The following is a 26,408-nucleotide window of genomic DNA, read 5'->3' as shown; positions in this document are numbered from 1 at the left end:
GTTTATAAATCGTAGCTTTGTCTGAACACGATGGTCAAATGTACAGTGAGTCACCAAAGAACAAGATTTCTAAAACCACGCAGCGTCTGTCTGGATTTAGAGGACATTCAGCTACAGCTGAACCGGCCAATCAAACGACTCCAACAAGACGGAAAACTGGAAGCGTGAGCTCCTCGGATGCGTCGGCATCGGATGGGATTCCTACTGTCGCTGTGCTGCTGCTGAAATAGACAGATGAGGATCAAAACTATGAAACCTACTTACAGTAGAGCTTTTCTGACAGGGAACTAAACCTCCACTGCAGCGCTGCTCGATCAGAGATCACTGATGCAGCAGGACCAGATAACACACTTCGTTTAAAATAGATCGATTTTAATTCCAAATCTAATTGTTAAAGTACACGACACTCATTGACACTAACAGCCCAAGGTTTTACCTGAAGAGCTCTGTGCAGTGCAGAGTTCCACCACTGAGGGGCGCTAAAGAACACAAACTGTAAGATCCAACAAGGAGAACAGAACATTTCCCTCCACGGCTTTCAGTGGAACCGGCCTTAACCCAGTGAAACGGGTCGGTACCGTGTGGGTTTAGCGCGTTATATTAGCGTTTAGCCGAGTTAAACCCGCTTTACACTGAGCCGTCCTGCCAGGAAAGCTAACGAGGATTAGCGTGATGAGCTGCTGAGCGCTGAAACAGAGGAGGTGGTTTTCTGAGGAGAAACAGTGAAATAAACTCACCCAGATGTCCTGCTGAGCCGGGGGCTGAACTTCTGATCAACATTAGCGGCTTTTGTTGGGGTTTTTCTGTGTTCGAGTCCTAAAGCCACTTTTCTGTAGAGCTGTGTGTTTTAGCTGCTAAGCTAACTCCTCACTGAGAGTCCACAGCACAGAGCGCGCGACGGAGACACGCAGCTGAGCGCCAAACCGCGGCTGAGGAGGAGGCGGGGCTACACGAGGAGACTGATAAGGAGGCGGGGCTACACGGAGAGACTGGTGAGGAGGCGGTGCTACACGGAGAGACTGATGAGGAGGCGGAGCTACACGGAGAGACTGGTGAGGAGGCGGTGCTACACGGAGAGACTGATGAGGAGGCGGAGCTACACGGAGAGACTGATGAGGAGGCGGGGCCACACGGAGAGACTGATGAGGAGGCGGGGCTACACGGGGAGACTGGTGAGGAGGCGGGGCTACACGGAGAGACTGATGAGGAGGCGGAGCTACACGGAGAGACTGATGAGGAGGCGGGGCCACACGGAGAGACTGATGAGGAGGCGGGGCTACACGGGGAGACTGATGAGGAGGCGGGGCTACACGGGGAGACTGATGAGGAGGCGGGGCTACACGGGGAGACTGATGAGGAGGCGGGGCTACACGGGAGACTGATGAGGAGGCGGGGCTAAACCGGGAAACTGAAGAGTCTCTCAGCTGTTCATTAAACAGGAAACAGAAGCTGCTTCAAAACTTTATTATCGGTGTTTTAGCAGCACATTCAGAACAACGACAGCACAGCTAGAAAAGAGTTTAAGAGGATCTACTAACCTAAACAATGAGAACAAGAGGAAAACTACAGAAAAGCAACTGAAAATATACAAACTCTACATTAATAAATCTGATTTACACAGTGACATTTTTACTCAAACTGGATCCAAATCATCTCAACTCTGTTCACACTGAGCGATCAGAACCGCCTGGTTCTGGTCCGTGTTTGGATCATCATGGTGTATAACAGCACTACAGTGAATAAAGACCCTTCATAAACAGAAGCTCCTCTGCCTGATCTGAGAGAATCTCTCTGACTTTAGGAGATCATCTGATGTGTTTTGAGCTCTAGAAGCTCTTTAATCCTCAGAAATCCTCCGTACGCCTCTTTAATGTTCTGTCCATAGAGCTGAAGCTGCAGTGGTGAATGAAGAGTAAATGAACAGCTGTTAGTTCTCGTTCTCTGGAGCTCTTCTCATCGCTGGGTGAGGACGGACAACCTGGAAAACAGGAGATCTTAGGGACTTTTATGAAGCTCAACCAGAGAATGAAGGAACACACAGAGTGCTTAGGCCCAGTCCCATTTCACCCCTCACGCCTACCACTGAGCCCTCAGCCCTCTTTTTGCTATCAGAATAATCTTTGGTCTCAACTTAGCAAGATTTTGTCATCGTATTTTTTCATTTCTTGTTGATGTTCATCTAAATAATTCATACGTTTGTTACAGGATCTGTAAATACGTGGGATTATGCGACTGCTCTTGGTAAATCAGTGGTTGTGTTATAGTTCTGTCTGTTTTAGTTGTTGAGGGGTTTATACTGACTCTGGGTGCTGTACCCAGTTCTTCTGCAGGGTGTGAAGCTTCACAGGACCGTGTGACTGACAATAATCCAGCTTCGCGTGGAAAAGGTCCCAGGAAACGTCCGAGCGCAAATGAAAAAACGTTTTCACATGGAAAGCCTCAGGTTTGATGATGACCAGAAATCTGTCAGACAGAAAAACAAGTCTGGCGTCTGTTCACAGCACGAAACGAAGGTGTACCGAGGGCTGTTCATCCTTATCTGGACATTGCTGGATGATCTGATGAGCTGCTGGGCGGTCTGATGAGCTGCTGGACGGTCTGATGAGCTGCTGGACGGTCTGATGAGCTGCTGGACACGAGAACAGCTTTTCAGAAAAGCTGATGAAGCAGTGGTTACTGGACCAAATCACACTGGACTCAGCACAGTACGGGAAGTACTGAGACGTTGATGGGGACGGCTTAAGGCCGTCAGAACAGATTCAGAAGGTATTAGAGGAAACCGCACGCGGGACGAATGGATTAAGAAATTAGTCGAGCTAAACCGTTCAGTCGGAACATCATCACAGCGTGAACGGAAGACAAGCTACGCACGAGGAGCACGCTTCTCATTTAAAAGCAGTAACAGACCTGAAATCAAACCCACAGAAGATTAGGGTTCAAATATTCACCACAAGGGACGGCAGCCGGACCGTCTGCAGCGTGGCTCCGTGTAAAACCCAAACCAGTGTTTTACATCAAACGAAACGGGGGGTAAAGGGCATCGGGGTCCGTGTGTTAGTGTAACCAAGCCTTAAATGTTTCAAGCCAAATAAAAGGAACAACAACAGAAACAGGTATAAAGCTGGTAGTAAAGGTATTTGGGTTCGGTAGCAGTGCACTACCTGGGTCCAATTATATCTGAGTTTTATTGGACTGGAGCGTTTCTCTTTCTTAATGATGTATAGGGAATGTCAATAAGATTTCATTAATCTCAATTCCATGACAACTGTGGAAAAAATATAAAATATATAAAAATAAATGAAATAGAATAAAAAATAAACACAGAAGGTGGAGTCTGGGAATGCCAGTGTCCCAGAAGACGGCCTTGATCACCACCATCACTTCAGCCTGAACTCCCCTCCAGCAACAGGTCTGATGTACTGGGCTCTCTCTCCTCCTCTGCTCCTCCCTCCACCGGCGTTTTAGTGATTGGCCACTCAATCATGGGGAACGTCAACTCTGCTCCAGCTAAAGGTCATTTCTGTTTTTTGCTCCACTGGAGCTTCACGGATATCACACAAACACTGCCCGAGATGAAGTTTCGGCCCTCTACCAACATTTAGGAGTGAAAAGGAGATTTTTAGTGGAATCTAAGGCTAAGCGAGTGACTGAAAGGTGGACTGAGGATAATTAACTGTCTCTTGTTGACAATTAAAACATATCATCTGTATTCAGGTATTCAAATGAACAGCAGAGTCAAAAACACAGGATGGGAAATGAACAGACTTGTATATTAAGAAGTGAACACACCACTGACTCTGACACCGTGAAGATCACAAACTCAGACGTGTATACAAACAGGAACCCACCAGAAGCAGCAAGGAAACCACAGACCACAACAGTCCGAGAATAACTCCTTCAGCTCACACTGACGGCCTGAGCTTCTGTGCAGAAAAGAACTTGTGTTTAGATGAAGAAACTTATTATTCTCTGAAAAGACACAGCAGGTTTATTCATCTAGCACCTTTCCTCCACTGTGGTCATACAGCATGCTTTACAAATGAGTAAATACAAAGATAATTCTAATGAAAATACAAAAGCATGGAGGAGAATGGAAAGAAACAAGATAAAACATTATTATAACAACAGATTTTAAACAGCAGAAATTAAAGCTAAAGAAAAAATCAAATGAACGGTTAAAGTAGGACAGAGCGCTGTTACAGGAGAGAAGAGCTGACAGAGTTTTCAACTGAGCTGAAAAGGGTTTTGTCACCGTTTTGGACTCTCATGTGGAAGAGAATCCAGACAGACGACAAGAGCAACATCAGCTGCTCATCCACCACACATGCCTCCGTTCAGCTGAGCTCGGCTCATTCCAGGCCTGCTTTGAGATCAACCAAGCTTAGCTGACCAGTGAGGTTCTCTGTAGAAGAGGCGGTACTCGCGCCGTCTACAGACAAGGTGAAGAGAGCCCTGTCGAGAGTGCACACAAACAAAGGTATCAGATCTGATGGCGTCCCAGGATGGGTCCTGAAACCGTCACAGCCAGCTGGCTGTCACTTTAACAGACGTCAAACCTGTCCCTTCCACAGACTGCTGTTCCCACCTGCTTCAAAACCACCATCATTATCCCCAGACCAAAGAACCCGTTATGTGCTTGAATCACTAAGGGCCAACTGCACTCACACCGTTCATAACAGAAGTCTTTGAAAGACTCATCCTGACTTATATTACAAACTCTGTGCCAGAACTCTGGATCCTTAGCAGTTCTCCTAGCATGTGAAGAGATCCAGTGAAGATGGGTTATCCCTGCCGATGCATTAAGAAACAGAGTTATCCCCTCCAGACTGGTCTCCAAACTCAAGACCATAGGAGTTACTCACACAGTCTACAGCTGTTTTCTGGATGTCCTCTCCAGCAGGCCTCAGTCTGTCAGGACTGGCGACCACACTCCTCTCACCCTCACTCTTAGCACAGGCTGTCCACAAGTCTGTGTCATATCACTCATGATCTACACCCTGTACACCCACTACTCCATCACCAAGCACAACTCCAACACCATCACCACGTTCACTGAGGGCACAATGGTAGTGAGCCTCAGCACTAGGAACAACAAGGAAGTGCGGAGAAAAGGAGAAGCTTCCCACAGAGTGGTGCACAGACAACGAACTTTCTGTCAGTGTGGACAAAACCAAAGGGATTATTATTGATTTCAGGAAGGGGAGCAGAGTGCACACACCTTTAAGCATTGAGGAGACCATGGCAGAAAGACAGAGCTGCTTTAAATGCCTCAGTGTTTATCTGGCTTACCTGGTTTACCTGGTCACCCAACACATCACACCTTGTCAACGAGGTCCACCAATGCCTTAATTTCCTCAGGAGGCTGGGGAGACTCAACCTGCCCCATCAGCTCCTCTGAACTTCTGCAGTTCCTCAGTGGAGAGCATCCTGCCCAGCTACATCACAGTCTGGTACAGCAGCTCCACTTCTGGAATGGGAGGCCCTGCAAAACCCACTGCTGCCCTCCTGCCCACACAGGACATTTACAATAAAAGACGTCTGAGGAAAAAAGCATCATCACTGACCCCCCCACACCCCCAGCCACTTCCTGTTTCAGCCACTGCTCTGTGGGAGGAGACATCAGAACATTCGAGCCAGAACCTCCAGGTTCAAAAGCAGTTTCTGCCTTTGAGCTGTTATTCTAATCACACCAGCACCCACCAGATGATGAACACAAACGCAACCTGAACCATGTGCACACTGCACTGTAGTGATATTCCCAGCTGCTGTCTGACTTTATACACACCTGGTCTGAACACTTGAACTAACATTCATAACGTTGTTTACTGAGAATTACCTTGAAGGTTTGCTGCACGGGTTTGATGCAATTTGCTATTCTGTATTTGTTTTCTTTTTATTGTTTTGCATCCACTTCGTACACATGCACTTATATCCTTAAGGTTTATCCACCAGAGAAGTGACTCAGATGTGTTTCATTATATCGAGATGCTCAGCCAAGAACTGGAACAGATGGAGGCTGAGATTAATGCACTGCTGTTTACCAGTTTTCCTAGACTGGTGGAAGGTCATGGGAATCACAGTGTGCTAGGGAATGGGGCAACCAGCATCTGGGCTCCTTGCACACTGAGCAGAGGTCACCTTAGCCAGTGCAAACCTCTGAGACTTACGCCAGCGACTCTCCCGATAACTCCCGATACTAAGGAAGGTGGAGTCTGGGAATGCCAGTGTCCCAGAAGATGGCCTTGATCACCACCATCACTTCAGCCTGAACTCCCCTCCAGCAACAGGTCTGATGTACTGGGCTCTCTCTCCTCCTCTGCTCCTCCCTCCTCCGGCGTTTTAGTGATTGGCCACTCAATCATGGGGAACGTCAACTCTGCTCCAGCTAAAGGTCATTTCTGTTTTTTGCTCCACTGGAGCTTCACGGATATCACACAAACACTGCCCGAGATGAAGTTTTAGCCCTCTACCAACATTTAGGAGTGAAAAGGAGATTTTTAGTGGAATCTAAGGCTAAGCGAGTGACTGAAAGGTGGACTGAGGATAATTAACTGTCTCTTGTTGACAATTAAAACATATCATCTGTATTCAGGTATTCAAATGAACAGCAGAGTCAAAAACACAGGATGGGAAATGAACAGACTTGTATATTAAGAAGTGAACACACCACTGACTCTGACACCGTGAAGATCACATACTCAGACGTGTATACAAACAGGAACCCACCAGAAGCAGCAAGGAAACCACAGACCACAACAGTCCGAGAAAAACTCCTTCAGCTCACACTGACGGCCTGAGCTTCTGTGCAGAAAAGAACTTGTGTTTAGATGAAGAAACTTATTATTCTCTGAAAAGACACAGCAGGTTTATTCATCTAGCACCTTTCCTCCACTGTGGTCATACAGCATGCTTTACAAATGAGTAAATACAAAGATAATTCTAATGAAAATATAAAAGCATGGATGAGAATGGAAAGAAACAAGATAAAACATTATTATAACAACAGATTTTAAACAGCAGAAATTAAAGCTAAAGAAAAAATCAAATGAACGGTTAAAGTAGGACAGAGCGCTGTTACAGGAGAGAAGAGCTGACAGAGTTTTCAACTGAGCTGAAAAGGGTTTTGTCACCGTTTTGGACTCTCATGTGGAAGAGAATCCAGACAGACGACAAGAGCAACATCAGCTGCTCATCCACCACACATGCCTCCATTCAGCTGAGCTCGGCTCATTCCAGGCCTGCTTTGAGATCAACCAAGCTTAGCTGACCAGTGAGGTTCTCTGTAGAAGAGGCGGTACTCGCGCAGTCTACAGACAAGGTGAAGAGAGCCCTGTCGTGAGTGCACACAAACAAAGGTATCAGATCTGATGGCGTCCCAGGATGGGTCCTGAAACCGTCACAGCCAGCTGGCTGTCACTTTCACAGACGTCAACCTGTCCCTTCCACAGACTGCTGTTCCCACCTGCTTCAAAACCACCACCATTATCCCCAGACCAAAGAACCCGTTATGTGCTTGAATCACTAAGGGCCAACTGCACTGACACCGTTCATAACAGAAGTCTTTGAAAGACTCATCCTGACTTATATTACAAACTCTGTGCCAGAACTCTGGATCCTTAGCAGTTCTCCTAGCATGTGAAGAGATCCAGTGAAGATGAGTTACAAGCACTTATCTCCCCCTCACTCTTAGCACAAGTCAGGCTGGCCACAAGTCTGTGTCATATCACCCGTGATCTACATCCTGTAAATGAGCACACAGCAGATCATGAGCACAAACACAACTTGAACTATGTGCACACTGCACTTTACTGATATTACGAGCTGCTGTCTGACTTCATACACACCTGAACTGAACACTTGAACTAACATTCAAACCAACTGAACAATCCAGACTGGCAGCATGTCTGTGCCTCTCATTGCTGTCCCTGTTTAGTTCCATCCAGTTGGTGATGAGCTCAAGGGAGTCATAGTTGTTTGGGGAGAGGACCGAGTATTTCTGTGTTTATTTGAAAAAGTAAAGTACATAAAAAAACTATTTTGTTATTAGTCCCACAACAGGAACTGTCATCTGTGCAGTGAAACACCCACATACACACTAGTGAACACACACACACTAGAGGGCAGTGAGCACTCCTGACCAGAGCGGTGGGCAGCCCAATCCATGGCATCCAGGGAGCAGTTGGGGTTAGGGTTCTTGCTCAAAGGAGCTTGAGTCATGGACTGTCAGGTCAGGGGACTGAACCGATGACCTTTCAGTCATAGGGACAGTTCCCTAACCTCCAGCCCATGACTGCTCTGATATTGTCATTCCATGCATACACAGTGCAGGTTTTTCTATCTAGCACCTTTCATACACTGTGGCCATAAAACATGCTTCACAAATGAGTGAATACAAAGAAAATTCTAATTCTAATCTAAAACGTTGCAGGATCATAGGAATCCGCATAGCTGTGGTAAAACATCACATAGTGTTGTATGATTTGGCCAAGAGAAAGCATGTATAAATTAAATTAGAGTGGCCCAAGAATTGAACCCTGGATGACACCCCAGGTCACTGGCACTCTCCCAGAAATATTATGTTCCATTTTAGCTACGTAGTCCCTTCCTTACAGGTAAGGACTGGACTACCTTAGGACAGTAACTGAGAGGCCAACCCAGTAAGTCTATCTATGAGACTGGAAGTGCAGAGATGGAATAGTACTAGAACAGATATTTTTCCAGTGTCTGTATCAAAACAAATGATATTAATAACTTGAATTAGAGCCGTTTCAGTACTATGATTGGGCTGGAATTCTCAATGAAATTTGTCTAGACAGCTGGTTAAGTACAGAAAGCAATGAAGTTGCAGGAAGACAAGAGGAGTAAGAGATCTAAATACCAGCTTGGTCCAGAGCTGCAGGCACCTGACAGTCACTGATTACTCTGCCTCCCCCTGTTGGTGGGAATGGGTCTTTACACAGACTTGGTGACAGGCAGAATAATAAAGAATCATAATAGGGTAATATGAAAGGAGTGAAAGGAGTGAATATTTGCATATGTTGATCTGAGGAAGCATAAATTATGATATGATATGGTACATCATTCGTGGACTGTTTGCACTTGCTGGTTTGTGAATGGTGAGACCTCCACATTGTAAATAATTAACCTTCTTTTACTCTAAAGTATTGTTTTGTGATGGGTGGACATTGGTCGGCATTGAAGGACGTCTCCAAGACCAGTACATGTACTTTAGTAAAACGCTGATCCTCTACTGAACATTTTCAAATTCTACTTCAGTATATTAGCGAGTAAAGGAATCTACCGTAATTCATATTTAGTTAATAATTTCTTGATATTTTGTTGGTGACAACATCTGTACTGCTTTGGGATTGATCACATCTCTGACTTTGGAGCTTTAGCATTTATATTTTAGATCAAAAGTATCTCAAAAAGAGGAAAATAAAGCTGTATAGTCTTCTGTTTCAATGCTGATAAATACTGGATGTTTTAAGAAGTTATAACACTGCACTCTAGTTCTATAATTTACTCCGTTTTTTTATGTTTTATACTTTTTTTACTTTTTATTGCAGTAATTTCACCTACGTTTCAAGACTTTTACGTTAATATTGATTTAGGCTACTCAACAATACAATAACTTTAATATATAACATATACATGTTCACAGAGGAAAGTAATATCATCGTTTTTCAGGTACAGAAGAATTCTATTTAATATGAATAGCCATAATCTTTCTGATCAAGAGTCTCTCCTTCTCTCCTCTACTGCAGTCAGTGAACATACATTATAAGTACATTTCCAAAAAACAATAACATTTCTCAGTTTAAATGTGTGAAATGTTGTCATATTTACAAATATGGTTCATTTCAGTCCATGGGAGTTGGGGAATCTGACGGCTTGTGGAAAGAAACTGTTGTACAGTCTGGCTCTGATGGCCTGAGTGCTGTGGTTCCTTTTTCCAGGTGGCAGGAGAGAAAACGGTTGCTGTGAGGGGTCAGTCACAACGCTGGTGGCTTTTCGGATGCAGCGTTTGGTATAAATGTCTATGATGAAGGGAAGAGAGACCACGATGATCTTTTCTGATATCCTTACTGTTTGCTGGAGGGTCTTGCCATCAGAAGTAGTGCAATTCCCCAAACCAGGCAGTAATGCAGCTGCTCAGAGTGCTCTCTATAGTCCCTGTTTAGAAGGTGGGAAGGATGTTGGGTGGAAAATGAGCTTTCATTAACTTTCTCAGGAAATAGAGATGCTGCTCGATATCCAGACTGACTGAGGTCTCCCAGTGGGAAAGTCCAGGATCCAATTGCAGAGGGTGTTCAGGCCCAGCAAGTTTAGCGTTCCAATGAGATGCTGAGGAATGATTGTTTTAAATGCTGAAATGAAGTCTATGTAGCATCCTAACATAAGGTCCTTTATCTCAAAATGAGTGAGGGCCAGAAGAGGAATGGTGGCTATGGCATCATCTGTAGAGTGGTTGGTATGTTAGGGTCCAGTGAAAGTGACCGTTGGGCCCTGATTGGTGCTCTGGCTTTGCGCTTCTTTCGTTTTGACATGTTACGTTTTTATACACACAGAAACCAAAAGGAACGAGAATTGAGAATTTTCTCAAAATGTAGGAGGAAAAAGTCGGATATTAGACTCTGAAATGTAGTGGAGTGAAAGGAAAAAGACGCCCAGAACGGAGAATCTTCAGTACAGATACACCAAAAATACTAAAGTACAGAAACCAATTACATTTACTCAGTTACTCAGTTACTGTCCACCACTGGAATGAGGAGCTGTAAGGTGTGTAGAGCTCAGAGTGTTTAACAGACAAACATCAAGAAAATCACCACCTTCATTATTTTACATTAATACTTAATCAGTGGAGTTTGTAGGAGAGAGAGTGATCTAGAACTGTTTTATTCCCACAGAACTCATCAGACTTCTCCCGCTCTCTCTCTCTCTCTATTCTCTCTCTCTCTCGCTCGCTCGCTCTCTCTCTCTCTCTCTCTGAGAGTGAGTGTGGTGGTGGTGGGGGGGCTGTTATTAGTGCACGACAGACTCCAGGACTGATTACTGTGTCCAAACACACAGTCAGTACTGCCTCCTTTCCTCCTGATTCCTCTGTACGATACGGATACAGCAGCTTTTCCGCTCCGCTGAGCCTCCCAGTAACAGCGTCCAGTCAGACTCTCCGCACTCAGAACCTGAGGATAGTGATCAAATCTGTCTGGATGATCTGGATACGACTGATTTACAGACACACACTCCACCTGTCTGTTCCTCCCAGACAGAGAGAGATCACTGTTCACTGTGTTTGGATCCAGAGTGAGATTAACAGCATCTGTACACACACACACACACACACACACACCCACACACACACACACACAGACACACACACACAGACACACACACACAGACAGACACATACACACCCACACACACAAACACACACACACACACACAGACACACACACACAGACACACACACAGAGACAGACACATACACACCCACACACACAAACACACACACACACACACACACACAGACACACACACACAGACAGACACATACACACCCACACACACAAACACACACACACACACACACAGACACACACACACACACACATACTTGTCTAAGCGTTTTTTGGGGACTACAAGCTGGAAGCTACATTGTGGGGACTCGCCTTTCTAAAGGCTTTAGGAGCAAACGAAAGACAGATTCATGTTTCAACTGGCGTTCTTAAAACGGCTGTCACTTCAAAATAAAGAAAATACATTATTAAAGCAATGTGACATTTTCCTACATTCTGGGGACAATTTCTGGTATTCAAAGCATGTGGGGACCAGCAGATACACACACACAACTTTCTGGTATTTTGTACAATGTAGGTACTTGTGAACAATCTGGGGACAAATATTATGAACAGTTGAAATGCACCTATAATGTATATTTGTAACACAAGACAACTGATGTAGACACATTAATAACAGGTCTTTTATTTGTTTCTTTTTAAACCAGTTGTTTGCCATTTGTGATGCAGTATTTATGCACAAATAATTAATGACTGCTTCTTAAATGTAAAGCGAATCACAAGCAATACCAAAAAACGTAAGCTGCCAGTCAAATAATAGCACGTATGAAAAAAAAAAACACCAAAAATATGTTTTTTCAAGAGAACTTTGGTAAAGACAGTGATTCTATATAGACCTATGATTCATGGTAACTGGTTATTCAGACTGTGTTGCATATGGTTCTATAAAGGAACTTGAAAATGGTTCTATATAGTTCTTCAATTGTGCTGATATCAAGCTTGTAACAGAACTCTTTGTGGTGCTATACAGAACCATTTTCAAAATGGTTCATTAGTAGATCCATATACAACACATTCTCCAAATTGAAAAACCATTTCACCATGTGAAGAAACATTTAGGCATGCAAATAGCTCTTTCACTGTTTTTACTAAAGAACCCTTGAAGAACCATTTTTTAAAGATTGACAAAATAAACTGAAAAATGAAATAAAACTTTTTTTAGCACTTTATCAATGAACAGAAAAAAACAAAGACTGCAAATGACATTTGCTCTGGTTTACATTTTCCTTTAAAATGCAGTGATTCTGTTCTTTACAAAGAACTTTACCGTTAACCAATGTCGGTCTTTGAATGCAGCAGGGTCAACTTTTATACAGGACTCAATCTTTTTTCTTGGCACTGTGCAAGTTTTAATGAACCTGTTCAGATGTTTTTCAACTGCTTTCACTTCACTGGTCTCCCATTTCTTTCTCTTAACCATCTTTACACCTGAGTAAATGCAGAGCATGTTTAGTCAAAACAATGTTTTTTCAATGTCATAAAAGTTTGCCATCATGTTTATTTATCAGACAATACCTTTGGGAACTGATGTGGTACTGGTTGGTTCTATGACTTGCTCAGCCAAGGTCTCCTGAGCTTGCTGTGTAAGTCCGGTTCTGCTCCAGGATCTACATAAACCCAAACCAAACACACTCTTTTTGAAAATATTTTAAATAGCTAAAGACATGTCCTAATAATAATAATAATAATAATAATAATAATAATACTATAAAATTGCATTTTCTGATGAAAATGCAGAGTGATTGCTGTGATAAGTCCTACATGATTGCTAGAGTGCTGCTATGTCATTGATGTGGTCTTGATATTTGGTTCTTAGGGTGCTGCTAGGTGGCTGCAAAGTTCCACCTACACTGGGCAGCCTAAATATATAGGACAATGTCAAAGGTGTATTATCACACAGGTGACAATGGCAATGACATCAGTTCAACTGTGCAGAAGAAGCCAAATGGTAAACCACTTCTGTATAATCTATCAAGAAAATCACATGGACAGGAACAACAAAAAGTTTGGTATTAACGTGCACTCAACTATTACTGAGTAAGAGCTGAGGATTCCTCGGAGTACACTTTGCTTGCATGACACAGCTTGGTCAAAGATTTTTGCTTTAGCTAATGAGCGAGAAAATAAGAATTCAAAGCTACAAACTTGGAATGTTTGAAGCAGGAATCATGGCAAGCTGGAAAAAACACACTGTCTACGACTCAGGCCATGAACAACAAAGAAGAAATGGAGTGGCATTTATTGTCAACAAGGATGTCAACAAGACCATTATTGGATGCAATTCTGTGAATGACTGATGTCAATCAGATTTCATGCATAACCATTCAACATTGCATTCATTTAAGTTTACTCCCCAACAACAGATGCTAATAAAGAAGAAATGAAAAAGTTTTATTATGAAGCTGAGGATAAAATTGACAAGATCTGTAAATAAGTTATCCTGCTGGTAACTGAAATACCATAGTCAGAAATCAGAAGGAGGGAAATAGTTGTACAATGATATCTTCATTAATACCTTCTTGAAGTAACTAAAACAACATCATGACAAACATGGAAAAACAAGGTTTGTTTTCTAGAATATATGTACACTCAGAAATAAATATCAATGTCTAGTTGGTATACCAAGGGAAGTTCAATGGACAGGACTGACGAAAATAAAGATCAATCAACAAAACCCTTCTTGATGTTTGCTAGATTATGGAAAAAGCCAAGATCATCAAGGACTTCATGTACTTCTTTGACTACAACAAAGTCTTTGTGTTGACCACACAAAATTATGCAATTATGCAATTTATTCCTCAGGAAGATGGGAATACAAGAACATGTCATCATTCTACTGAGAAACCTCCTACAGTCTGGACAGAGAACCGACAAACAGAATGGTTCTACATTGGCAAAGGGGTTAGTCAAAGCTATACTGTGTCACCTTACCTGTTCAACCTGTATGCTGAACATTTAATGAGACGCAGGACTGGAGGAAAATGATTGAGGATTCAAGACCAGTGGAAGACATCAATAACCTTCGATATGCGGATGACACGACACTTGCAGCAGAAAATCAAGAAGACCTAAAGGCCCTTATAAGGAAGATTAAAGAACAGAGTGAAAAGATGGGACTTCAGCTGAATAGGACTAAGGTTAGGACAATATGAAAGAGCACTAACTGTAGCACTGATGGAGAAGATGCCAAAGAGATGGACAGCATTTGCCAACTTTAACTGATTAACAACAAAGGACCCAGCAGTCAAAATTGAACTGGAAAAGACTTTCAAATGCAAAAATCCATCTCTCCACGTAAAGATCAGAACTGTCCAGACTGTGGTCATCTCTGTGGTTCTTTATGGATATGAAAACTGGTCAATAAAAAAAGGTGGGAAATACTGATGCATTTGAACTGCTGGCAAAGTCTTTTGAGGGAACAAAGGAAACAAACCAATGGGCTCTTGATCAAATCAAGCCTCAATTTCTCATTCCAAGTCCAGAAAATAAACTGACACACTCTTTGGGATTTGGGAATATTGTGAGAAGAACCATTGGAAAAGACAATGATGCTTGGAAGAGTTGGGAAGTGGAGGGCAAGCAAGAAGATACAATGCGAGGAACAATGAACAAGGCCATTAGAAAGCCAGAACACCCAAACAGAAGACCAGGATATTCTGGAGAAACACCATCAATATGGTCTCCAGGGGTTGGAAACAATTCGACAGCACTTAACAATAATATAGGGGGCTAATATGTGCTAAAGATCTTACACCAAGCAGTCTCTTTTCCTTACATCTATTAAACAGGAAAACATTGACTTATTTTTTGTCCTGATTTTGGAAGTTGCCGTATTTTTTAGAAATGTGGTCAATGCGTTTTAAATGTGTTTCAAAGTGTTTGCAGTATAACTGTGCCTCTATATGAAATAACTACTAATGAGTACGTCTCCTGGTAAAAATTACATTATGAACACAAAAAACCCACCCCAAACAACACCTTAACATGGTTATTGAAAAGTATAGGCTAAGGGATGCATACTGAACAAATACAATATCTTGCATCATTTTAGCCAGTTGGCCAAAGGCCAAATTTGACCTTTAGGGCAGGGGCGTTTAATTAAAATTCAATAAGGTTCAGTTACCAAAAATCAAGCAAAGGTCCAGAACACCATAACTTCCATTATGATTCAGTGCCATATGCTGTTTACTGAAGTAGCCTAATAGGAATATCAATACCTTATGTAGTCCATAACTGAATGTCAAATCAAAAAGTACAGTTCAGTGATATTTCAACATTTATTGTCAGTTTTCTTTTCAGATCACATCATATGAAATAAATTCCCTTTGACTCACTTTCTTCTCTGACTGCTCTTGCCTCGTCCCTCCCGAGTGGAGTCGAATGGAGACTCCGTCGAGTCTCTGCGCTCATTGTAATGCACAGATCTGATTGGCTGAGTAGTGTCACGCGTGATATTTACAAAGCATGCGATTGGTCTGTGAGTTTCCTGGGCCGCTAAAACGGTACCATAATGACTAGAAATGATACCCCGATTAAAATAGGACCAGCCTGTCGTAATTAAATAATTATCCAGAATTTATCGGTTATAGGTCCAGGTCAGCATGGAACAGCCTTTGGGTCCAGACTTGGACTACAGTCCACCTATTAGTGACCTCTGCTTTAGGGTGATTATACAGACCTATGCAATAAGACTGAAAACTGAAATTGTTAAGGTGGCTCTACCAAATGGCTTCAATGCAAGGTATATAGTAGATTTATCATTTTAATTTGTGTTCAGTTTTATATACACCAAAACAGAGCTTGACTAGTCAGGTACAATTTCAGGGCTTGACTGGTCAGGTACAACTTCAGATTCATTGGTGGCAGCAGCACTGGACTGACCACTGCTAGGACTGTGTGAACTACATCTTTTCATTGTTGTCTTGGCTTTTGTTTTAGAAACTGAAATCATACGACTGCAGGAACTTTCATCTGAGCTACTATCTGAAGACCCAGGGACATACTCATCATCACTGCTATAAACACTACTGATAGAGCAGGCATCATGAAGCAATAAAAAAAATAACATAGCTTCCATGTGAACACTGCTGTATACTTTAGCTATTTTATATTCGGAAGAGTGAATTGTGCATGTTTTATAAAAGTACAAAAATATTAAAAGCATTTTGTTACCTGAACTAAGAATGCAGACCTCTGCTGCTGAGCATCTCCACAAGTAAGATCAGATTCCAGATGATGACTATGTTCTTGCATTACAATTGTTGTCACCTTGGGAGGAAAAAAAAAAAAAAAAAAAAAAAAAAAAAAAAAACACAACTCACAATTAAGCCCAACAGTGCAAGTGTTTTAGCAAACTAACACCAGGTCGAAAAAAAAAAAAAAAAAAAAAATCTATCTCTCTCTAATATATATATATATATATATATATATATATATATATATATATATATATATATATATATATTTTTTTTTTTTTTTTTTTTTTTTTTTTTTTTTCTAGAAAAAGAAAAATATTTTAAATTAAGTGTTTTGTTGGAATTTTGTGCAAAGCTTTCATTTAAATAATAGGCACCACTTGTCATTTGAAATTAATCTTTTGCCAACATTGGTAGACTACAGTGTACATTGTGGGGACTTGATGTTTACCATGTAAAAAACGTATGAAAATAAGCAGTTTCATACCTGGTTGGGGAAAGTAGACTCAAGCTGTGAATGCTGTGTGCAATGCTGATCGTCTCTAGATGCAACCTCTGACTCCAGACGATTACTGTCTTTTCCATTCCATTTTTTGTCATCTGAAATAGACAAAACAACTACCAATTAGCCCAAAAGTAAAAGCAATGTTTACACATTATAACTAAACTGAACACTGTCAAGTTGTAGAAAGTATTTTGAGGCTAAACACACCAAAAAAAGACATATTTCTAGATTAAAATTATAATATTTTACACTACATGCCTTGTGAGGACTTTGTGTAAAACCTTCCCCTTCAAAGACAATGTGGGGACTCAGTGGGGGAAGGGCACCACTAGTCAATGGAAAATCTTTTGCCAGCACTAGCAGACTACAGTGTACATTGTGGGGACTTGATGTTTACCATGTAAAAAACGTATGAAAATAAGCAGTTTCATACCTGGTTGGGGAAAGTAGACTCAAGCTGTGAATGCTGTGTGCAATGCTGATCGTCTCTAGATGCAACCTCTGACTCCAGACGATTACTGTCTTTTCCATTCCATTTTTTGTCATCTGAAATAGACAAAACAACTACCAATAAGCCCAAAAGTAAAAGCAATGTTTACACATTATAACTAAACTGAACACTGTCAAGTTGTAGAAAGTATTTTGAGGCTAAACACACCAAAAAAGACATATTTCTAGATTAAAATTATAATATTTTACACTACATGCCTTGTGAGGACTTTGTGTAAAACCTTCCCCTTCAAAGACAATGTGGGGACTCAGTGGGGGAAGGGCACCACTAGTCAATGGAAAATCTTTTGCCAGCACTAGCAGACTAAAGTGTACATTGTGGGGACTTGATGTTTACCATGTAAAAAACGTATGAAAATAAGCAGTTTCATACCTGGTTGGGGAAAGTAGACTCAAGCTGTGAATGCTGAGTGCAGTGCTGATCATCTCCAGAGGCAACCTCTGACTCCAGACGATTACTGTCTTTTTCCATTCCATTTTTTGTCATCTGAAATAGACAAAACAACTACCAATAAGCCCAAAAGTAAAAGCAATGTTTACACATTATAACTAAACTGAACAAGGTCAAGTTGTAGAAAGTATTTTGAGGCTAAACACACCAAAAAAGACATATTTCTAGATTAAAATTATAATATTTTACACTACATGCCTTGTGAGGACTTTGTGTAAAACCTTCACCTTCAAAGACAATGTGGGGACTCAGTGGGGGAAGGGCACCACTAGTCAATGGAAAATCTTTTGCCAGCACTAGCAGACTAAAGTGTACATTGTGGGGACTTGACGTTTACTATGTAAAAAACGTATGAAAATAAGCAGTTTCATACCTGGTTGAGGAAAGTAGACTCAAGCTGTGAATGCTGAGTGCAGTGCTGATCGTCTCCAGAGGCAACCTCTGACTCCAGACGATTACTGTCTTTTTCCATTCCATTTTTTGTCATCTGAAATAGACAAAACAACTACCAATAAGCCCAAAAGTAAAAGCAATGTTTACACATTATAACTAAACTGAACAAGGTCAAGTTGTAGAAAGTATTTTGAGGCTAAACACACCAAAAAAGACATATTTCTAGATTAAAATTATAATATTTTACACTACATGCCTTGTGAGGACTTTGTGTAAAACCTTCACCTTCAAAGACAATGTGGGGACTCAGTGGGGGAAGGGCACCACTAGTCAATGGAAAATCTTTTGCCAGCACTAGCAGACTAAAGTGTACATTGTGGGGACTTGACGTTTACTATGTAAAAAACGTATGAAAATAAGCAGTTTCATACCTGGTTGAGGAAAGTAGACTCAAGCTGTGAATGCTGAGTGCAGTGCTGATCGTCTCCAGAGGCAACCTCTGACTCCAGACGATTACTGTCTTTTTCCATTCCATTTTTTGTCATCTGAAATAGACAAAACAACTACCAATAAGCCCAAAAGTAAAAGCAATGTTTACACATTATAACTAAACTGAACAAGGTCAAGTTGTAGAAAGTATTTTGAGGCTAAACACACCAAAAAAGACATATTTCTAGATTAAAATTATAATATTTTACACTACATGCCTTGTGAGGACTTTGTGTAAAACCTTCACCTTCAAAGACAATGTGGGGACTCAGTGGGGGAAGGGCACCACTAGTCAATGGAAAATCTTTTGCCAGCACTAGCAGACTACAGTGTACATTGTGGGGACTTGACGTTTACTATGTAAAAAACGTATGAAAATAAGCAGTTTCATACCTGGTTGAGGAAAGTAGACTCAAGCTGTGAATGCTGAGTGCAGTGCTGATCGTCTCTAGATGCAACCTCTGACTCCAGACGATTACTGTCTTTTTCCATTCCATTTTTTGTCATCTGAAATAGACAAAACAACTACCAATAAGCCCAAATGTAAAAGCAATGTTTACACATTATAACTAAACTGAACACTGTCAAGTTGTAGAAAGTATTTTTAGGCTAAACACACCAAAAAAGAAATATTTCTAGATTAAAATGATAGTATTTTAATATGCATGTCTTCTGAGGACTTTGTGTAAAACCTTCACTTTTTAAGACAGTGTGGGGACTCAGTGGGGGAAGGGCCCCACTTGTCATTTGAAACTAATCTTTTGCCAACACTGGTAAATCACAGTGTACATTGTGGGGACTTGACGTTTACCGTGTAAAAAATATAAGGAAATAAGCAGTTTTATACCTCGCTACAGAAAGTAGACTCAAGCTGTGAATGCTGAGTGCGATGCTGATCGTCTTCAGAGGCAACCTCTGACTCCAGACGATTACTGCCGGCATTTTTTTTCATCTGAAACAGACAAAACAATTACCAATAAACCCATTTTGCTAGTTCAAAGCCTGCATTCAATATAGTGTAAAATAAGGAACACAGAACACAAAATAGGGAAAGAAAGCTGTTTACGCTAGATGACTTCTGTTTTACTCCAAATAACTCCCTCCACACCACAATTAAGCTAATAATGAGCTTTCCATGATCCCATACCCACCTGAAGAGGAGGTTGCTACAAGTTACAAGCCAAAGGTTGCAAGATTGGAAACACAAAGATGGCACTGGTTGGACACTGAATGCAATTTTACAAAATATTGCATGGCAGCTTTACAGAATCTAAGTCTAAAGCCAATGGCTCAGCAGGCCAAGAGCAGTAAACTGACAGCAGTGAAAGAGTTTGCTACTGTAGATACTGGTGCCGAAAAAGGCACCGTGAGAGAAGGCACCTTGTAGAAGTCCTGAGATAACCCTAGTAAGGAGTAAATGAAATTAGGTTTAGAAAACAAACAGCAAATGGTGCAGCATCATGAGATGGATGGGTCAGCCGAGCATAGTCTGCATGAGAGAAGCTCAACAGGTTAGCAAATGCAGTGTGATCAAGGAAGAGCATCTCTGAAGGCGATGAGGTAGATGTGCATAGTCCACGTGAAAAGCAGAAGGGATTAATACATGCCAAGCAGGTTTAAGGAGCAGCAGTGCATAAACGCCATAACTGAGGTATATGAACAGACATTCACTCTCAGCCTGACATGCACCAGCAGCCTAATAATGGCTACGTTTACATGCAAAGATTTTTGCCAATCCGACTGAATACAGTTTACAGATTCAGACTGAGGTGTTTATGCTCACTCTATTCAACAATCTGATGAAAATCTTCATTTAAATGCTCACTACAAGTAATCCGATGCAAAATGCGTGGTGTAGCGTTTAGAGTAAATATCACGTGAGGTCCAGTCAGAGTGAGATGAGCAGCAGTGAGCAGTGATTGTGTTTTTAACTGCTTTCAAATGACTTCAGACTCAGGAAAACGTGTCCTTATTAAAGAAGGCCGAGAGGAAGACGACGTGCTCCAAGATACATAAGCTGGACGTCCGTCCCACCACCGTCTTTTAAAGATCAGAGCATGAACTTCGTCTCCTCTGCAGTCCAGTTTCTGCTCTGCTCTGCCATGTATAAACTCTCACTATGCACGCCGCGCATGCGCAGAGCATTCTTACACATTCTGATTGGAGTGTAATCGGATTCAGGCGTGGTACATGGCTGTTATTCTTCTATTTAATGGATTATTTAGAGGTTTACCCACCTCGTTCAATCGGATAGAAATTGTATTCCGAATAGACTCAATCGGCTTAGTCTATTCCGATTGAGGCGTTTACATGGACGTATTCTATTCCGATTGAGCTATTAGTCGGATTAATGGACTATCAGGCTGCATGTAAACGTGGCTACTGACGTCAGTACACACTCTGCCACAGTGTTTTTGTGGGTTTTATGAGGAAAAACAGCAAAACGCATGCTGCTGGGCAATAAGAGTTACACTGAATATATAATAACGCTGCCATACTTATAATAGGGTAATTAAATATGGAAACTTTCAAAATAAAATCTGCCACAATGATAAGACAAGAACGTTGGGTTTATTTACAGCAACAAACAGACTACTGCTGAAACTCATGAATGCCATGCTGACGATTACAACCAGGCATCAAAAACTGAAATATTGAGTAAAATACAACGTATTAAGGATTCTAGGAGGTTGTGACAACGTACAATGTAGTATTGATTACTTTCGCCTTCTCATCAACGTCGTCACAACTTACTAGAAAGTTGTCAATGTCGTCATAACTTTCTGAGAAATTACATTTCAATGTTGTGACAACGTAGAGAGCACCAAGCACATGACGCCATGGTACCAAAACAGGACGCAGTCACAATGTAACTGTGTTTGCAGGGCTGGTAGGAAGGCAAAACCACCAAGTTTTATGTCTAATGGGAACTAGCTTTATGGTTGCCATTAGAGGGCTTTAGGAAACAATCAAATGTACCTGGATTAATCCCAGAAGACCTGATTAAACGATCAGAATCCTTTACACTGTGATATCAGCCCATCAGAAAAACAGAGAACACCTTTAGTGACTACTGAAAACCACCAAGAACCAATAGACTCTTTTAAAGGGTTCTATGATTTTTTTTTTCCAACAGGGAGGTACATTAAAAACTCTCTAGCCATGTTATGAACAAAAAATGGATTAAGTGATGAAACGTGCCGTTGGGCTGTTTCTGCTGTTGTGGCAGAGAGTGCATGACGTCACTGGGGCTGATACTGCATCTCTCTGAAGGCCTGCAGCCAGACTCTCCTGGTACTGGTTGACTACATTACACATTGTGCAGACTTAGCATCACCTGTGTGAACACGCTTGAATTTGAGCAGTTTGCTTACCTGGACGCCAAAAGCAGATTTGTGCTGCGAAGGCTTGATGCAGTGCTGATCATCTCCAGAGGCACCTTCTGACTCCAGATGATTGTTGTCCGCTTCCATTCCACTTTTTATCACCTAAAATGGACACAACAGTCATTATTAAACACAAAATAAAAGGGAAATCCTGCTATGGAAACAGCACGCAACACGTGAGCCGTACCATGCTGTAACTGACTGGCACTGTTCTGATCATCTCTATATAGTTTACATAAACTCAGATTAACAGTATCCTTTCCTTTCAAGCCTCCATTTACATTATGGATATGATGTCTTAAAAATATATTCACTGTTTGGCATCTAATTATCCACTACTGGTACAAGAAGTGACATTCTTACTTCACTCCTCCACGGACAATCACCATCTCCATAATTATACGTAATCTCCTCTCCAGGTGTGATGTCTCTTAAAGCAAACAGGCACAAATGTGGCCTTCCCTCCACGATGAGTCTCTTCATTTTACAGTTGGGGTTAATATGGTCATCATTAACCAGTCTTCCAAGACTGCCATCGTCCCTTGCAGCATCAATACTGGATTTGAACAAACAGAAGTCAGTTATTGAAGGTCATATTTTAGTTGTATAGTTGTAAAATTAAAGTCCAATAAAAGCAAAAATTACATTATTCACAATTATTTCACTTCATAACAGTGTCAGTGTCATTTTGCTCATATTATTATATTATCATTACTAGACTATTCACAATTTCCTTCTACCTCTGAAGCACCTGTGCTCAGTACGGGTCTACAGCCTGGGCTGATCAGCGCGTTCAGTTAAAGAACATAATATACTGTGAAATAGAAACGGGGGGGGGCTGTTATCGGCGGGGGCGGGGCGATCAAAGAGTGAATCAAAGGCGAACGCGTCTGTAAACAAAACGATGTCGCTGCGAAAACGCGCGGCGCTAACGGCAGAAACCTGTTCGATTTCTGAAGGTTTAAATATTAATGCGTCACAGCAGCGAAGCGTTTAAAGCCCATCTAACACCAGTCTACCGCCCACGTCTCCGCGCGGCCCGGAGCGCCGCGACTGAAACCCCCCCCCCACCCCCCAGTTAACCTCCCGGCCCAGAGAAGAAGGGAAATGTTACTCACGTCCAGAACTTTCCGTGCCAGAGGAAGTCGAACATGAAGGCGTTCATGGCGCCGTGATAAACGCGCCGTCTCCTCCGCGCTGATCAGGTCTCCTCTGTACACCAGCACGAACTCTCCCCTCGCCAAGCCCGTCACGGCGAACACCCCCCTGCCTAAATTCAGAACCACAGACCGCACTGACACCGACCGCCCGCGCGGGGGTCCAGTCCAGCTGACTGACCTGCTCTGCTCACCTTTAAATGAACTGATGTGCTTCACCTCCAGCCCCGCTCTGTCGCGGCCGGCCGCGACGTGGAAAACAGCGTCGTTTGTCGGGCTCTTCCTCCTCATCTCCCGGACCGAGCCCCCGCAGCGGGTCTGAAGGCCTCGCTATGCCCGGCGCTTTAACAGTTTAAAGGCCCCGCAGGGCTGAGCGCTAACAACCAGCTAACTAGCACTAGCCAATTAACGAGAACCCAGCGCTGTTTAAACTAAACTCCTGCATTCACCGCTCGACTAGGGGTTTATATACAAACACAGCTGATTAGTAAAACACGGAGCGGCTAAAACGGGAAACTTAACTCACACAGCTCGCACGCTGGGCTAGCTCGGCTTCTCACTACTGACTGGGAAACTGCGGCCCTGATTAAGGTGGTACCTCATTGGCTCACAGTTCCAATGATTGCTTCCCGTTTCAACCAATCAGAGTTCAGCATTGCTGTACCACGTGATCAAGTGTGCGTCCGCACTTGTTTTTACAGTCTTTGGCCACAGGGGGCGTGTACACACTTTGAGCAGTTCCGCTAAACACTCGCACACTGTTTTTCGAGTTTGTGTTCATGCTGGGGACTTTTGAGATTTTAAGGGGGTAGGTTCAGCTCAACGAAATAGACATGCTGCAATGGTTAACTTCGTGGGGACTCGATTTTTGGTCCCCACAATGACACAAGTCCCCACTTTATTGGTGTGCTTACTGGTCGAAGTCCCCATATTATAAGGTTTACAAACACACACAGACAGACACACACACACATACACACACACACACACACACACACAAACACAGACACACACACACACAGACACATACACACATACACACACACAGACAGACACATACACACACACACACAGACACACACACACACAGACACACACACACATACACACACACAGACACACACACACACACACACACACACACACAGACATACACACACAGACAGACACACACACAGACACACACACAAACACAGACACACACACAGACACATACACACACACACACACAGACACACACACACAATTACACAATATGCAATACACACAATCATAGTAAGGGGGGTAAAGAGCACTGAAAATACCTACCTAAGATAAAAGTACTGTTACTGTGGTTGATACTTTACCTTAAAGTTAAAGTTTACGTTACGTTAATAAGTTAAAGTATTAGTAAATAAAATTACTCAAATAAAAGTAAATGTCTATTTGCCCTACGATGGTGTGATGACCTGTCAAGAGTGGTTACCTCAAATCAAATTAAATTTATTTGTAGCGCTTTTTACAACGGATGTTGTCACAAAGCAGCTTCACAGAATTCCAGAAAAGACAGAGTTTTAACATGAATGTAACCCCCCCCCCCCCCCCGGTGGGCAAGCCAGGGGCGACAGTGGCAAGGAGAACCTCCCTCGGAGCTGAGGAAGAAACCTTGGGAGGAACCAGGCTCACCAGGGGGGACCCGTCCTCCTCTGGACAAACTACCTACAAGTCATTATACTACTGATATTAATAGCAGTAATATTGATATTAGGAATATCTAGGAGTCTATGAGAACATCAGTGTAGGGTGGGCTGGTAGTCCAAGGCAGGTGGTGGCAGCTGGGGCGTGGGCAGCTGGTCTGAACTGGGTAGCAGGAGAGCTCGGCAGTCAGTCGTCCTTCAGTGTCCAGCTGGACATGTGGGCGATTGTATACTCGGAAAGAAAGCAGGGAGAGGGAATTAGTTTTATTCTATCCGTTTGTACATAAACAGGGAATGTAAACATTTCCAGAGTGTGGCTAACGACTCCGGCAGATCCGACTATGACAGCTTAACTAACAGGAGAGAACCAGAAGGACACACAGACACGGCAGCACTCTGAGACAGTCTGGCATCCCTCCGCTCCACCGTCCACAGACCTGAGTGACCGCGTGCGAGCAGCGGGACGACAGCACCAGCGTCTCAGTTTACTATAATTCCCTGTGTCCATGGACCCCTGGATCTGCTGCCTTTATCTAGGGGGAACATTAGCTACCAAAAGCTAAACTGAACAAGTGAGTTTTCAGCCTAGTCTTAAAGATTGAGACTGTGTCTGAGTCCCGAACAGTTTCTGGAAGATCATTCCAGAGTTTGGGGGCTTTATAAGAAAAAGCTCTTCCCCCAGCTGCAGCCTTAGGAATTCTGGGGACTATTAATAAGCCAGCGCTCTGGGATCTGAGTGGTCGTGATGGCTCATAATGAGAAATAAGGTCTTGCAGGTACTCAGGAGCGAGACCATGTAGGGCTTTATAAGTCAATAAAAGGATTTTATAATCAATACGGAATTTAATAGGCAGCCAATGAAGTGATGATAGCGCTGGACTGATATGATCAGATGTTCTAGTTTTAGTGAGGACCCTGGCTGCGGCGTTTTGGACTAGTTGGAGTTTGTTTAAATTCCTGCTTGTGCATCCTGACAGTAGCGCGTTACAGTAGTCTAGCCTAGAAGTAATAAAGGCGTGTACTAGTGTTTCTGCATCACGCAGGGACAGGGCATTTCTGATCTTGGCGATGTTGTGAAGATGTAGAAAAGCTGTCCTAGTGATGCCGCCTGTGTGTTGATCGAATGATAAATCTGAATCTATTAGAACGCCGAGATTTTTTGCTGCTGATCCAGGTGTGGCTGGAAAGTCGGCGAGATTTAAGATTAAATCTGCTAATTTACTTCTTGGTAATTTTGGACCCAGAAGGAGAACCTCTGTTTTGTTACTGTTTAATAGGAGGAAGTT

The 26,408-nt window shown here is 42.5% G+C and overlaps 1 protein-coding gene and 2 long non-coding RNA genes across 5 annotated transcripts; all 3 read right to left on the bottom strand.

Annotated features, from left to right (window-relative positions):
* Nucleotides 1-1,448: 1,448 nt before the first annotated feature.
* Nucleotides 1,449-4,447, bottom strand: LOC119263641. Of its 3 annotated transcripts, none has more exons than XR_005130417.1 (3): nucleotides 4,253-4,447; nucleotides 3,849-3,923; nucleotides 1,449-1,978 (listed from the first exon to the last, which is right to left on the bottom strand). It is a non-coding gene; the product is annotated as an uncharacterized LOC119263641 (long non-coding RNA). The 3 variants fall into 3 exon arrangements; XR_005130419.1 differs by having other exon boundaries at nucleotides 3,849-3,920; XR_005130418.1 differs by lacking the exon at nucleotides 4,253-4,447 and having other exon boundaries at nucleotides 3,849-4,018.
* An 8,034-nt stretch (nucleotides 4,448-12,481) lies between these two features.
* LOC108412183 lies at nucleotides 12,482-17,144 on the bottom strand. The gene is made up of 4 exons (XR_005130424.1): nucleotides 17,043-17,144; nucleotides 16,533-16,628; nucleotides 12,876-12,967; nucleotides 12,482-12,788 (listed from the first exon to the last, which is right to left on the bottom strand). It is a non-coding gene; the product is annotated as an uncharacterized LOC108412183 (long non-coding RNA).
* A 1,695-nt stretch (nucleotides 17,145-18,839) lies between these two features.
* Nucleotides 18,840-23,489, bottom strand: LOC119263577. Its single transcript, XM_037539096.1, has 6 exons — nucleotides 23,408-23,489; nucleotides 22,653-22,845; nucleotides 22,278-22,391; nucleotides 19,751-19,855; nucleotides 19,297-19,410; nucleotides 18,840-18,959 (listed from the first exon to the last, which is right to left on the bottom strand). Exons 1-6 carry the CDS (start codon nucleotides 23,452-23,454, stop codon nucleotides 18,840-18,842), a joined length of 693 nt encoding a protein of 230 aa, XP_037394993.1. The 5' UTR covers nucleotides 23,455-23,489.
* Nucleotides 23,490-26,408: the final 2,919 nt, after the last annotated feature.

Source organism: Pygocentrus nattereri, chromosome 6, assembly GCF_015220715.1.
Source record: "Pygocentrus nattereri isolate fPygNat1 chromosome 6, fPygNat1.pri, whole genome shotgun sequence".
Lineage (NCBI taxonomy): Eukaryota > Metazoa > Chordata > Actinopteri > Characiformes > Serrasalmidae > Pygocentrus > Pygocentrus nattereri.
This window is presented reverse-complemented; position numbering and strand designations above follow the sequence as displayed.

Bases quoted from the DNA above. Each gene is read 5' to 3' on its own strand.
- LOC119263577 (XM_037539096.1), bottom strand. From the start codon at position 23,454: ATGAACGCCTTCATGTTCGACTTCCTCTGGCACGGAAAGTTCTGGAC. The intron at 22,846-23,407 runs GTGAGTAACATT...GTTCAAATCCAG, and splicing joins TGGCACGGAAAGTTCTGGAC to TATTGATGCTGCAAGGGACG. The intron at 18,960-19,296 runs GTATGAAACTGC...TGTCTATTTCAG, and splicing joins AGTCTACTTTCCTCAACCAG to ATGACAAAAAATGGAATGGA.